At 33.8% G+C, this 13,909-nt stretch overlaps 1 protein-coding gene and 1 long non-coding RNA gene across 17 annotated transcripts in view; one reads left to right on the top strand and one right to left on the bottom strand.

The window, feature by feature from the left end:
• LOC141385846 (uncharacterized) overlaps positions 1–13,909 on the top strand; it is a 143,233-nt gene that overhangs the window by 8,227 nt on the left and 121,097 nt on the right. The window lies entirely within an intron of this gene.
• Positions 165–13,909, bottom strand: part of arhgef28a (Rho guanine nucleotide exchange factor (GEF) 28a) — a 137,438-nt gene continuing 123,693 nt past the window's right edge. For all 16 annotated transcript variants that reach the window (XM_068218239.2, XM_068218238.2, XM_073952343.1 and 13 more), the window contains 2 exons: positions 8,260–8,542; positions 165–1,738 (listed from right to left, as the gene is read on the bottom strand). In XM_068218239.2, coding sequence (XP_068074340.2) covers positions 1,581–1,738; positions 8,260–8,542 — 441 coding nt within the window. In that variant the 3' untranslated portion in view covers positions 165–1,580. The remainder of the gene's footprint in view (positions 1,739–8,259; positions 8,543–13,909) is intronic.

A 13,909-nucleotide genomic window follows, 5' to 3' on the forward strand; every position in this document is an offset into this window, starting at 1 on the left:
TATCTGTTCAATAAATCAGTTTTGTTTAAATGCACCAAAATACATTGCCTATATTCACTGAGAAATAGATACAAATATATATATATATATATTTTTTTAAATGGGGTGTACTCAATTATGCTGAGCACTGTAGTTCCAAAAAGAAAAAAAAAAAACACAAAAGCTGATGTATGAACATTTACTACATTTATAACATCTGATACACCGGTCTACATACAATTATACAAAACATGCTCTATGTACATACAAATTATTCCTTAAAAATGTCAACAATAAATAAAGTCTATGCAACAAAAGAAACAAAACACACAGTATGATAAGCCATTGCAAAAAAAAAAAAAAAAAAAGTCAGTAAATACACATTAAATTCTTGTCGGTTTAACTCAAGTAACATATTAACTCCTCATACTGGTCCTTAGTCTTTTTTATAACACTCATGGCTCGAATTTTCTTTTAAGTATGACTAAAATGACAGCAGGCCTTAATTTATGTTTTTTTAATAAGAGCAAAAAGTGATGATGATGTTGCTCCACGTTTAAAAAAAACATAATGCATAAAGACTTCAAGCTGATATGGCAACACACTGACCTAAAGTATCAACATTAATTTGAATGATGAATTTAAAGGGATAGTTCACCCAAAACTGAAAATGTACTCACTATTTACTCTCCTTCAAGTGAATTTAAATCTTGAAATGTTTCATTATTCTGATGAACACAAAATAAGATATTTTTAAGAAAGTTGAAAACCTGTAACCATTTACTTCCATAGTAGAAAAAACAAACACTATGGAAGTCAATGGATAAAGGTTTCCGGCATTATTCAAAATATCTTTCTTTTGTGTTAATCAGAAAAACAAAAGTTAAACAGGTTTGGAAATAGTGTGAGTAAATGATGACATTTCAGTTTTAGGTGAACTGTCCCTTTAATCTGACTTTTCAAGCCATCACTGCACATCTGACTTTATAGACAACAGCTTACGAGCACCAAAGAACCGAACGCTCTCGAAAGAGCAAGGCAGGACACATTTTCCACATTCATTTCCTTACAGACATTTGAAAGCAGTTATTAAATGTGAGAAAGTGAATTTGAAAAAGGTGAAAATGTGATTCTTTATTTTAACACACACTCACACATACACACATGCATACATAACCCTGACTCACACAGTAGGCGGCGAATGCTTCTTTAAACCAAGCTGTCATTTAGCTCCTGTAAGAAAGGGTCAGTGTTTTTATGTGCTGATGTAAAATGACATGGACAGTTGGAGGAAAATACACTGCAGCAAAGTGGGTGGGGGATTTGTATTTTGTGTGTATGTGACTAAACGTGTGCTGAAACTGCCTGAACTGATTCTGTCACTGGAGGCTCCGGGCTATAAAACAAAACTCAAGCCCCATCTCAAACACGGACAAAAGAAAGTGCTATGATGAAGTCTGGAGAATGTCACTGAAGGCCAAAAGTACGCTCGGATTGAAGAAGACAAAAATCCAATGAAAAAAAGCGGGATCAGATCCTCAAACTGCAGATCAAAGAGCAAACGGTTTGTTTGAACAGGGAGTGAAGCTTGTTTGTTGATTTCAGAGATACACGATGGTCTCCTCTCCATCAGTATCTCTGTTCTCTGTCTCCATGCTTAGGAAGGGCTGGCTGACGAGCAGGACATCAGTTTGATGGAGTCCCGCTCCCGTTACCCCTGCTGACCAAGACTCTTCAACATGGCTGATCTGACCCACATCTGTCAGGACAAGACAGTATGTTAGTATTCACAATGTCATCAATAGTCATCTTTTTGTTTTTGCTGCTCCAGGCTAATAGTATTTTTAGAGATCTGATGCAGAACAGTAGCATAACGCTAGATTTGAAATGGTGGAATTCATAATCAAGGCCTAAGTTTAACACTCTGCATGTGGCACACGAGGAAAATGGGTGAATATACAAGTATTATTTGATAATCGGCAGATAACAATTGTAATGCTCGAGAATGTGTTATGGTTTGACACAATTATTAAATTGTTTTATCGACAAGTGTAACTATGTTAGTTCTAGGCTGTTTATTATACACCACATAGCACAAAAAGTACCATCACATTCTCACAGAAAGTAGCTTTATGTGCTATAGGAGATTAATTAATCAATCGAACTGTGATGATTCAACATTTGAAAATGCTTCGTGATCAAAATTAAGCTCAAACACACATGAACACAAATGCAATTAAAGGGATAGTTCACCCCATAACTAAAATGTACTTTTTTACTTACCCTCAAGTAATCACAAACCTTTATAGGTTTATTTTTTTCTGCTGAACACAAAATAAGATCTTTTTTTAAAAGCTGAAAACACCCATAGTGGAAAAAAGAAACACTATGGAAGTCAGTAGTTACAGGTTTCCAGCTTTGTTCAAAATATCTTTCTTTGTGTTCAATATAATAAAGAATCTCAAACAGGTTTGAGCAAGTAAAGCATGAGTAAATGATGACAGAATTATTGGTTTGGGCTAAACTATGCTTTTTAAAAAAAAATCATCAAGTACAATTAGATATAAATTATAATCTGTGTTATTCTGTTAACTTCTGGAGCTCTGTTTGTTTAATTTTAGTTATACAAATGTGCCAAACTGGTAAAAACCATATAAACACTGGTCATTTCAGAGATCACCATCCCCCTAGTGGCAAAACATTTCAATTTCAAAACTGAAAGATTTCAAACTGAAATCTTGTTACTCTGTTTGATGCTCAAAATCACTCAACCAAAACAAAATAATTGGCAAAAAAATTCAGAACAGAAGGAAATAAACTGGTAGAGATGAACTGCCATGTCTATATTTGATGCGGTGTAGTGAATAAAACTGAAGAATGCCTCTCACATTTAAATACCTGCTTCTCAACATGACCCAGTTTCATTACCTTCATTCAGGGATATGTTTGTAAATGTGAGGTAATGTTGTTACCTGAGCACTGTTTAAACAGTGAAGGTCAGTCTGTGATGATTGTAAGGCCCTGATCTTGACCTCTTGATAAATAGTTAAACAAAGAACGTATATACTGTTTTATGGAACCAGCACTTCAATCAAGGCCTTCATATTTTGTATTTAGGTCATTTAAAAAACAGGAAATGTTAATTAGCAAATTAGCAACCTTTAATTAAAGTATTTCTAACAACAAGAAGGTTGTTGGTTCGAGTCCCAGCTGGACCAGTTGGCATTTCTTTGTGGAGTTTGTATGATCTTCGAGTGTTGTGTTTCCTCCGGGTGCTCAAGTTTCCCTCATAGTTCATAGATATGCGCTATAAGTAAATTGAATAAACTAAATCGTTCGTAGTGTGTGAGTGAGTGTGTATGGATGTTTCCCAGTACTGGGTTGCGGCTGGAAGGGTATCTGCTGTGTAAAACATATGCTAGATAAGTTTACGGTTCATTCCGCTGTGGTGACCCATGATGAATAAAAGGACTAAGTCGAAAAGAAAATGAATGAACGAACGAACGAATAATTAAAATACAACCTTTATAAAAGGTTTTGTTTTGTTTATTGAATTTATTAGCGTTACATGACTGTTAAACAGTTATTCTGATAAACTGCTTTGGAACTCAGGAAACCTTTATTATTTTCACTTATGCATATTAATATTTTGCTGAAAACACACTGAATAAATACACCAAATAAATTGCAGTTTAAATGTTTAAGCTGAATCAACTTTACAAGTAATTTTGATTTACATCAAACTGACTTCATGCGTTTAATTAGAATCTTGTATAACTTACTGTAAATTAAGTTTATAAAGTTTTATTTAACTTTTTAAATGAGGTAAGTTAACATAAAAACTGATTTTGCCATGGTTTATTGATAATTTTACAGCACATTTTAGGTTTCCTAAATGAATAGAAAGATTCAAACTTTAGACTTTTTGTATTAAAGATATTTCATGAAATTACTTACTTACTCACTCCCAGGGCCATTTATATCGAAGTTGATATTTAGCCGCACCATGTTAGAGGTTCGTAACATCTAGTTTTTATGAGGTGGGTCATTAGCCCAATGCTCAATCCCTAACTTGGAGGACGAGGACATACACACATACACAATGGACAATTTGGCTTAGCCAATTCACCTATAGTGCAAGTCTTTGGACTGTGGGGGAAACTGGGGGACCCAGAGGAAACCCGCGAATACGGGGAGAACATGAAAATTCAAACCAGCGACCTTCTTGCTGGCGACTGGGCTAACAACTAGTATATATATATATATATATATACAGTTGAAGTCAGAATTATTAGCCCCCTTTTCATTTTTATTTTCTTTTTTAAATATTTCCCAAATGATGTTTAACAGAGCATTGACATTTTCACATTATGTCGGATAATATTTTTTCTTCTGGAGAAAGTCTTATTTGTTTTATTTCAGCAAGAATAAAAGTAGTTATTAATTTTTTAAAAACATTTTTGGGACATAATTATTAGCCCCTTTAAGCTAATATTTTTTTTGAATAGTCTACAGAACAAACCATCATCATACAATAACTTGCCTAATTACCCTAACCTGCCTAGTTCACCTTATTAACCTAGTTAAGCCTTTTAATGTCACTTTAAGCTGCATAGAAGTGTCTTGAAAAATATCAAGCAAAATATTATTTACTGTCATCATGACAAAGATAAAATAAATTAGTTATTAGAAATAAGTTTTTAAAACTATTATGTTTAGAAATGTGCTGAAACAATCTTCCCTCTATTAAACAGAAATTGGGGAAAAAAATAAACAAGGGCGCTAATAATACAGGTGGGCTAATAATTCTGCCTTCAACTGTATGTATATATATATATATATATATATATATATATATATATATATATATACTATGCTCACTTTATTTTGAGATATTATTTTATAATAATACTTTTTATTTATAATACTTAATTCAACAATTTCTTAATTTCTTACATTTATATAGTGCTTTCTGGACATTCAAAGCGCTTTTTTTGTGGGGAATCTTCTCATCCACCACCAGTGTGCAGCATCCACCTAGATGACACGACGGTAGCCATATTTCGTCAGACCGCACGCACCAGCTGATTGGTCAAACTGATTGAAACTAGCCAGTTCGACATGTGGATGGCTAGAAGACCATGATGGAGAGAGGCCAGTGGGCAAAATTTTTCGAGGATGCCGAGGTTAAACCCCTACTCTTTTCCGAAGGACATCCTGGGATTTTTAACAACCACAGTGAGTCAGAACCTCGGTTTAATATATCATCCGAAAAATGGCGCTGACTGAGTCCCCATCATGTACTTGGGCGTTGAACACAAACACACAAAAAGCAGGTTGAGCGCCCCTGCTAGTCTCACTAACACCACTTCCGGCAGCAATCCAGCTTTTCCTATGTGGTCTCCCATCCAGGTACTGACCGGGCACAGCCCTGCTTGGCTTCAGTGGGTGACCACGTGAGAGTTGCAGAGAGCTAGCTGCCGATACCAAGTCATATGTTTTGCTTGTCTAGAAAATGCTTCTGGATTTAGTCATTTTCAGATATTTAAACTTGAAACAATCCAAAAAGTAGAAGTAAGAAAAGCCTTTTCGCAGTGTAGCTAAAAGAGCACCTTTGTCAATAAGGAGAGAGGGTTATAGGGCCATCAAAATACTGTTCACACAGGCCACAACCTTTAAAACAAGTAATTAATGTACCACTTACTGTAAAATCCACCTTTAAAAACCTGCATTTCATCTTAGCATTCAACAAGTACAGTTGAAACTTCTAGAGATAAAGTGTGTATGTGTGTGTGAAATAGAGACGATTCATAATGTTACACAGACAACTGAGACAGCTCATGTGTAAAAATCAGATGAGTACGTTTCTGTCCCACTCGCCTCTCTCTCTTGTAAGATGACGGGTCACTCTGTAATGAGTTGGCTAAAGATTTTTGAGATCAATGCTCAATCAGTCTGCTATAGCTGCATGGCGGCCCTTGATTCACAGGCCGCTGTCAGCCTGCAGTCAATAGACAGAGGTGCCATTGATCGGCAGGACAGATGTGTATCTGTGTGTGATAGAGTGAGGACCAATCTCTTATTAAACACAGATTAACAACACAAAGAGAGCAGATCGACCTTCACTGCTGCCGCACAAGCTTTAATCACATTTCGCAAGCGGGTGTGGGTGTGATCATCAAATCAAATCTTTCTTTTGCTTCTACGGTTTAGTTAAAAAGGGCAAACATGTTTCTCGTGAAATGAGCTGGCTTGATTATAATGACTGATTTCGTGTTGATGCGTGCCGTCATGCGTCTGGTCTAGGGATGATGTTTTCTAGTTTGTTTGTGATTGCCAAGTAATTCTGCAACAGGTATTTCACATTGTAAAAAAATAATAGGAATAATTGAGGAAAAAAATAATTAGCTGCTGAATTATTAGAAAATTAATGCACATCTAAGTTGTTAATGGAGATACAATGGGAAACAGTTACACCTGATTTGATACAATTTTTAATGATCAAATAATAATAAAGTTTTCATCTTTAATCTTTTGTTTAATCTGTTGCGCTGTGTGCATCAGTGAAATTCATTTGAAACAGCATCATCCCAAACAAAAAAAAATGAGAATGGTCCATACAGTATCTGCTGTTGATAAAGGCATTTCAAATTTCAGAATTTTTCCCTATAGTTTTACACCAAAATTAAAGTTTAATAAAAAAAATACAAACCCTAAAAGATTTTTTTTTTTTTTTTTTTGGTACTGCTGTTAGATCAACTATTATTATACTGCAAGTCCAAAAAAGTCATCACCTGGATTTAACTAAGCAAATAGGTAAGATATTTACTCCATCAGATAATATTACTGCATGGATGATTATGTTTCAGCAGATAAGAAGTTATTTAACCCTAACTGATACAGAGTTTTTCATTTCTTAAAAAAGCATGTCAAAAGATAAATCCTGTGGTCATGTTAAATGATTTTGTTTCAGAATAGTTTAATTATTTGCATGTATCAAGCAAATAAAACGTGTGCTGAAACTAATTAAATTGGGGTAAGAACTGTTCGAACTAATTATTAAAATATGAAATGATTAATTGAGGTTATGGTGAAAAAAAATAAATCAAGAAAATTGGCGATTATTTATGAAACGTCTGGTGAAATCAAATAGCAAAAACATTTTATTTTTTTCCAATTAGCCTCAGTGATAAGTGGTTTTCTTAAGGCTACACATGTGTTTAGTCCAAATGCCTTGGGTTCCCATGGACTAAACAATTGTGTTATTTTTAGAGAAGAGAGGTGGATGAAGTAATGCACCCATCATGCCTAGTGCTTACCATACATGCCTGTGGGGGCAGTGTTGTTATCTGGGGATGCTGCAGGTCTTGGTTCAGCAATGTATTGTACCCAAAGAATGAGGTCAGCTGAATGTGCTGAATGACCAGGTTATTTAACAGCCTCAAACTGTGAAAGAGTGCCTCAGATAGCACAAGACATCATTTTTACACATGGATTGAACACCACAGAGTCCAGACCTTAACCATGTTGAGAGTCTTTCATAATGTTTCAACTATCCTATCACCAATACAAGGTCCTGGCAAAAAATGTATGGACGTTGGATGGGAATGAACATTGCGACAATGCAGAAGCATACTAAAACAGTGACACAGAAAAAGCATGCCCTTCTCAAAGCTGAAGACAGTCCAAAAAAAAAAGAAGAAAATTAGACTGTGACATTTTTTGGAAATGCAGTATATTACTTTTATAATTATTAAGTAAATAAAAATATTATTAAATATTTTACATTTCAGTATGATTTTTATATAAATATCTATGATTTTTAAATATTAATAATAATAGTATTTACATTATTTTAAGCTGTTATTATTATTATTATTAGCTGTTTTTCACTAACAATTATGTTTAAACTATATAACCTTTAAAATGAATAAAGTTTGACAAAATAAATCAAACAATCTAACACAAATACTGACAATAACAGCTGAATCATGTGCACCAGATTAGCACATTTCTAATTTCTGAAGGATCATGTGACACTGAAACCTGGAGTAATGACTGCTGAAAATTGAAAAATAATTATTTTAAAGATTTCAGAATTTTTAGCAGTCACCACCCCATGTTTAAATAATAATATAAAATGAAAACAATTAAAATTTAAGAGTATATTAAATAAATACAGATGCTTTAGGGGTTAGAGAATGTCAGAAATCAGAACTAGATCCTACAATTTCACAGTTTGACATTAAGTCATCATGTTTCCCTGCAGTCATTACTCACTGTTGTTTGCACTCTCTGTCAGACTCCTCAGAGACGTCCAGCTGTGGTCGGATGCTCCAGCAGAGCTGGGTCTGTGGTTGGATCGGGCTAGCAGTGAATTAAGACTGTTCTGAGCGCTGGGAGAATCTGAGTATCCTATAGATCCTGAGTGCACATGGACAGTCTGGTGATGATGCTGTGGATGATGCTGAAGATGGAGGTGCCTGTTATTTACAGAAGAAGATATGAACGCTGCCTCATTGACAAAAATAGAGCCATGCTCGTCCTGAATGCCCAGGTGATTCTGCAATGCAGAGATATACAACATTCACATATTATTAAACAATCTACACAATGCAATTAATCTATAAGCAATGCATGCAACAAAAATCATTGTACATGTCCATACACACATACAGACATGCATACAGTACATACACAGGGGTGATTGTAGAATTGCAGAAACATTTTGCATCTCCAAAACAAACCTATTATTTTTTCAAAACAATCTTTTGAATAATAATTAATCATATCAAGTTATCTTTTTAAAATACTAATGTGTGTATTAAAAACTTGAATTTTACATTCAGGTTGAATTATCATGAAATAATTAAGAATAATCAATTGTATATTTTTTTTCTGAGTTAATTTACAGTAGATAAAAAAAAAATCATGAAATATTTTTAGTTTTATTTGTAATTTGAGTAAGAAAAAATACATTTTGTTTCCATCCATGTATTCTGGTAAACTTTACTACATTATTTACAAACCATCATAACAATCTTTTAAAGCACTGACAAAAATAGCATGTCACTTGCTCTAAATGAATGGTCTCAAACTTAATGTCTGGAGGGCCGCAGCTCTGCATAGTTTAGCTCCAACCACCTCCAACTCATGCCTGCTTAATAGTCTCTAATAATGTTAGACACCTTGAATAGACGGATCAGCTGTGTTTGATTATGGCAAGAGCAAAACAGTGCAGAGCTGCGGCACCCCAGGAATGGAGTTTGAGACCTATGCTCTAGTCTAAGTGTTCCTTTTGTGGAAAACTGGAAGACACTGAAGCATGTCTATTATTTTTTCTTACTTAATTTGTATAAAATGTTTTAGATACATGAATAGTAGATTAGCTATTTGTTAAGATAATTCATTTCTCATTCATTTTTAACCAACAATATGTTAAAAATCCACAATATTTTAGATGTAGTACAGTAGTCTGTATGTAGTTTGAGGTGAGCGTCTAGCGCTAAAGCACAAAATGGTAGAAAATGTTAGAGGTTTAAAAACTATATCAATAATTTAAGCAAATTAGTATCATAGGGCCATTTGGTTTTAATACTAAGGCATTTTGCATTATTTTACATTACATCAAGTTATACATTTATTGTATGTCATCCATGTTTTATTTATTTTTTAAATGCTTGAAATGTACCCACAATTTTATACATGTATGCATGCATACATCCACCAGCTCATAATGACATGATAAAACTAATGGTCAGATATGGAAGACTTCTTGCAATGTGTCTAGCGCTTTCTGATTTTTCTAGAAAGTCTTGCAGGTTTCAAATCACATGTAATGACATTAAGCTTCACTACATATTTTTAAAACATACCATCTTGATATGGAAGTCACAAACAATCATAAACAGTTCAGTCCAATGAGTCAACTACTATATAAATGGTAAGTGTACTTTTTGGGGTCTTTTAAAAGTCAGTTCAGCAACAGTCCTGAATAGGCCTCTTAATTTAATTATGTTTTAATTATTATGTAATAAGGGGAAAATAAGTTTTGAAGAGTCAAAATATTGAGTTTTAATTTCCAGCTTGACTCTGTTAGAATCAAGTGTGTTATTTTTAATTACTTCCACATGACATCATCTGGTCATTCAAAGGCTTTTTTCCAGCAGTTATTTTCAATTGCCAATTGATTAAAATGGAAAAAAAAATGCTGTTCCAGAAAGTGCTATTTGGGACAGAAACAGTGAAACAGTTCTCCTCCAAAAAAGGAGGTCGCTGGTGGTTCTCATGGGGTAAAAGGTACAGCAGCCAAATATCTGTATTTCTGCATATGAAATATAGTGGTTAATTTATTGAAGACTTATTTTTGTGTAGCTGAATTTCTTTTGTTGTTAATGATAGAGGAATCCGCAGCGGACGAGATTAAATGTGGAGATGATTCAGCAAGAACAGAATCTGTCAGCAGGTAAACGCTTAACCTAAAGTATCACATATCAAGGAAACAGGACATTGGATCTCATTCACTTATTATGTACACTGCAAACAATGATTTTCTTACTGAAACTTTTTGTCTTGTTTCTAGACTGAATATCTAAATATTCTTAAATCAAGAAGCATTTTCTAGACAAGAAAAATGTATTTGTCTCGATTTAAAAAATAATATGCCAAAATTAAGCAAGTTTTTCCTAAAAACAATCAAAATAATCTGCCAATGAGGTAAGCTAGACAATCTCATTTTAAATGGAAAACAAGATTATTTTTCTTACCCTATCGGCAAATTGTTTTGCTTGCTTTAACAGGGTATATGCAGGAATCCTAAAGGTCATTTCAATAGCTTTTAAGACTTTTTAAAAACCTCAGAATATTTTAAGAGCTTATCGCAACTTCAAGTTCTAATCAGTATCAAACCTTTAACTTAACAAACAGTTGTTAATAGACAGTTGTAGTTAAATAAATCAATAGAGCACAACCATGCAACAGAACTCAGATAAGCTTGGAAGAAACAAAGCTTAAAGGAATAAATTATGCGGTTGCTTTCAGCGACAGGCTTTAGCCAACTTTTAACCTCCGCTTTCTCCAACTAGGAGTATGCAAACTTAAATTTTGTTATTTTGCCATCTGTTTTGCACTATGGTTTCATGGCTACATGAAACTTCCCAGACAGAGAAACTTCCCAGACAGAGAAGCTTGGATGGATGCGCCCCGGCCCGAACCAATCAAGTGGATCGAGCATACCGTTGTTTTTTCATAAGAAGGAAAATAAATAAATTCATGCTGTTTTGGGGTCACTTGGACACTTTTAAACACTTTAGAAAACGCTTGAACAAAATGTGAGACCTCGTAAAAATGTTATTAAGATGTTTTAATACCTTTTAATGGCCTTAATTTTCTTAATTATCAACTTTTAGTACTTTTAGATCCCGCGGACACCCTGTTTCAGGAAAAACTCACTCAATTTTGACATTATTTCTCAAAACAATTATTATTTTTTTTACTTATCTAGAAAATGATCCTTGATTTAAGAACTTGTAGATATTTGGACTAGAAACAAGACAAAACCTCTAGGTAAGAAAAGCATTTGTTGCAGTGCATTTACAAATTAGCATGTAATAGACTCGCCGATTATGTGCTTAATTCCATCATATAATACAAATATGTCACAAAAAAATTGATTATTGAAATATTGACCCAATATCTTGAATTTCAGGGCCACTTAACTGCATCATATACATAGGCTTCATCACACAGAGACTCTCATCTGCATCTTGATCTTCACCCATGAACTATATTATGAAATATAAGATGGTTTCAATTTTAGCATTATAAAATTGTAACATAAAAAACTAATTAAATTGACAGCCCTAGCACAAATGAACTGCCGAGTATGCTGGTGTTTTGCCATCAGACATCATCTCCACCTCTGAGCTTCTCCTCAGTCATTGAGCTGGTTACATGTGTGCATTAAAGGCCAGACTGAATCAGCCACCCACAAGCTAAAAATCATTGTTGTGTGCTAATCAGCCCCCACAACAAAAAATACCACAGATAAAGCCGTCCTGAGGCCCGAAGCAGATGCATTGAGTGTGGTTCATGTGTGTGGGAGAGTCTTAAAGGCAGAGAGAAAAACATATTCTACAAAAAGGTCAAAGCTTACATGGTGGATACACACGCACAAGCTTTTTAAAGCAAGTCAAGATTTCATGAATGCCATTCTGAGGGAAATCCAGACAAGTTATAACAATAAGAGCATTTGAGAAAGGATTTTACCTCTCAGATTGTGCCTGTATTTATGTGATCTCTATAGAAGCACGGGTATTTTTACAGCTTGACTCCAAACAGCACTGTTATCTGGTGACGTAAAAATTTTACTGCAAATCAAAGCATAATGAAGCTACTGGTTTTTGACATGCGATAATAGTTCAGGATTGAGTTCCATCTTTTCTGCTCACCAAGCCAGCATTTACTACAGCAAAAGTATGGTAAAATTGTAATAGACTGTAAAAAGTGCTGGGTTTTAAACAAGCGATTTGTGTTGGGACAACATGATGGAAGTTAATTTTATATTAAATTAATTACAATATTAAAATGTTCATATGATTTATTTACAGTAAAGTTTGTAAAGTAATATTTTTGTAGATCTATTATATGAGGGACTTTATTAAACAAATAAGTGGATCTAATTGTATTTGCATTGTAAACATTAAATAATAGTTAAAAATTTACTATTTTTATTTTATATATTAAGTTTTAGGTTATGATACTCTTGAAATCATTTCTCATAAATACACAGATTTTAAATTTTTTTATTTTTTTTTTACAAAATTCTCAGCAGAAATAGCAAAAATATCCACAGATTTTGTCTGGCCCTACTTATGTTTTTACAAATTTAAGCGGATGGAACAGAAAACAATTAAGTTGTCCCCAAAAACAAAACTTAAGAATTGTGTTGATTCAGTTGATTTTAATAAGCAAATAAGTAAGAACACATAATTTTTTAAATGTATGATGAACCGTTATTTCAAATTAAACACCAATTTCATTCATTTTCGTTTGGCTTAGTCTCTATTTCAAAGGGCGCCACAGTGGAATGAACCAATAACTATTCCAGCATATGTTTTACACAGCAGATGTCCTCTTCCAGTCGCAATCCAGTACTGGGAAAACATATTTTAATATGATTTATTCCTATGAAGGCAAAGCTTATGTTTTACAGTATTTGTACTTACTTACCAAAGGAATTACTTGGCAATTTAAGATAACTGTATTGGTTAAGGTTTAGTGACCATAGGTTAATGACCATGATGAGTAAATGTTGCATAATTTATTTATTTTTTCTTTTCATAACAGTGCTAGTACTGTACATTTTTAAATCATTTGCTTTTTTGCTTTTAGATTTATTGTTAAATGTATTAATTTATTGTGATTATTTTATTGTTTTATCCTTTTATATATGCCAAGTGTTTTCAATGATACAATACGCTATATTAGGCATGGCATGATAACCGGTTTTAAGGTTTACTGTGGTTTGGAAAAGTCAAGGTTTTAAAACCAGCAAAGTTTTTTGTTATATTGTTCCTCAGGAATATGTAATTACTATTTTATTTAGTTTTTTAGGGCAACAGTATCTCCAGGAAGCTCTGCATCAAAAGCTAGTGGTCCAAAATTTTTAATGCATCTTAAAATAAACTATATTGTGTTTAATGGGGGATGGGGGGAACTGTTCAAAACTACAGTGCTTTGGCAATCTTAGAAGTCCTGTTACAATAATGAACAATGCAGTCAATTGGTGAAGATGCTACAAAGCTGTTAGCCATTGACCACCTTTGCCCTTCTCTCACCCCTGCACTCTTGCACTTCCTGATCATTTTTAAACCTCAAGCGCAAATGAAACATCGCTTCTCTGACCTGCAAAATTAAGTACACAGAGTTG

This window comes from Danio rerio, chromosome 5 (assembly GCF_049306965.1).
Source record: "Danio rerio strain Tuebingen ecotype United States chromosome 5, GRCz12tu, whole genome shotgun sequence".
NCBI classification, from domain to species: domain Eukaryota; kingdom Metazoa; phylum Chordata; class Actinopteri; order Cypriniformes; family Danionidae; genus Danio; species Danio rerio.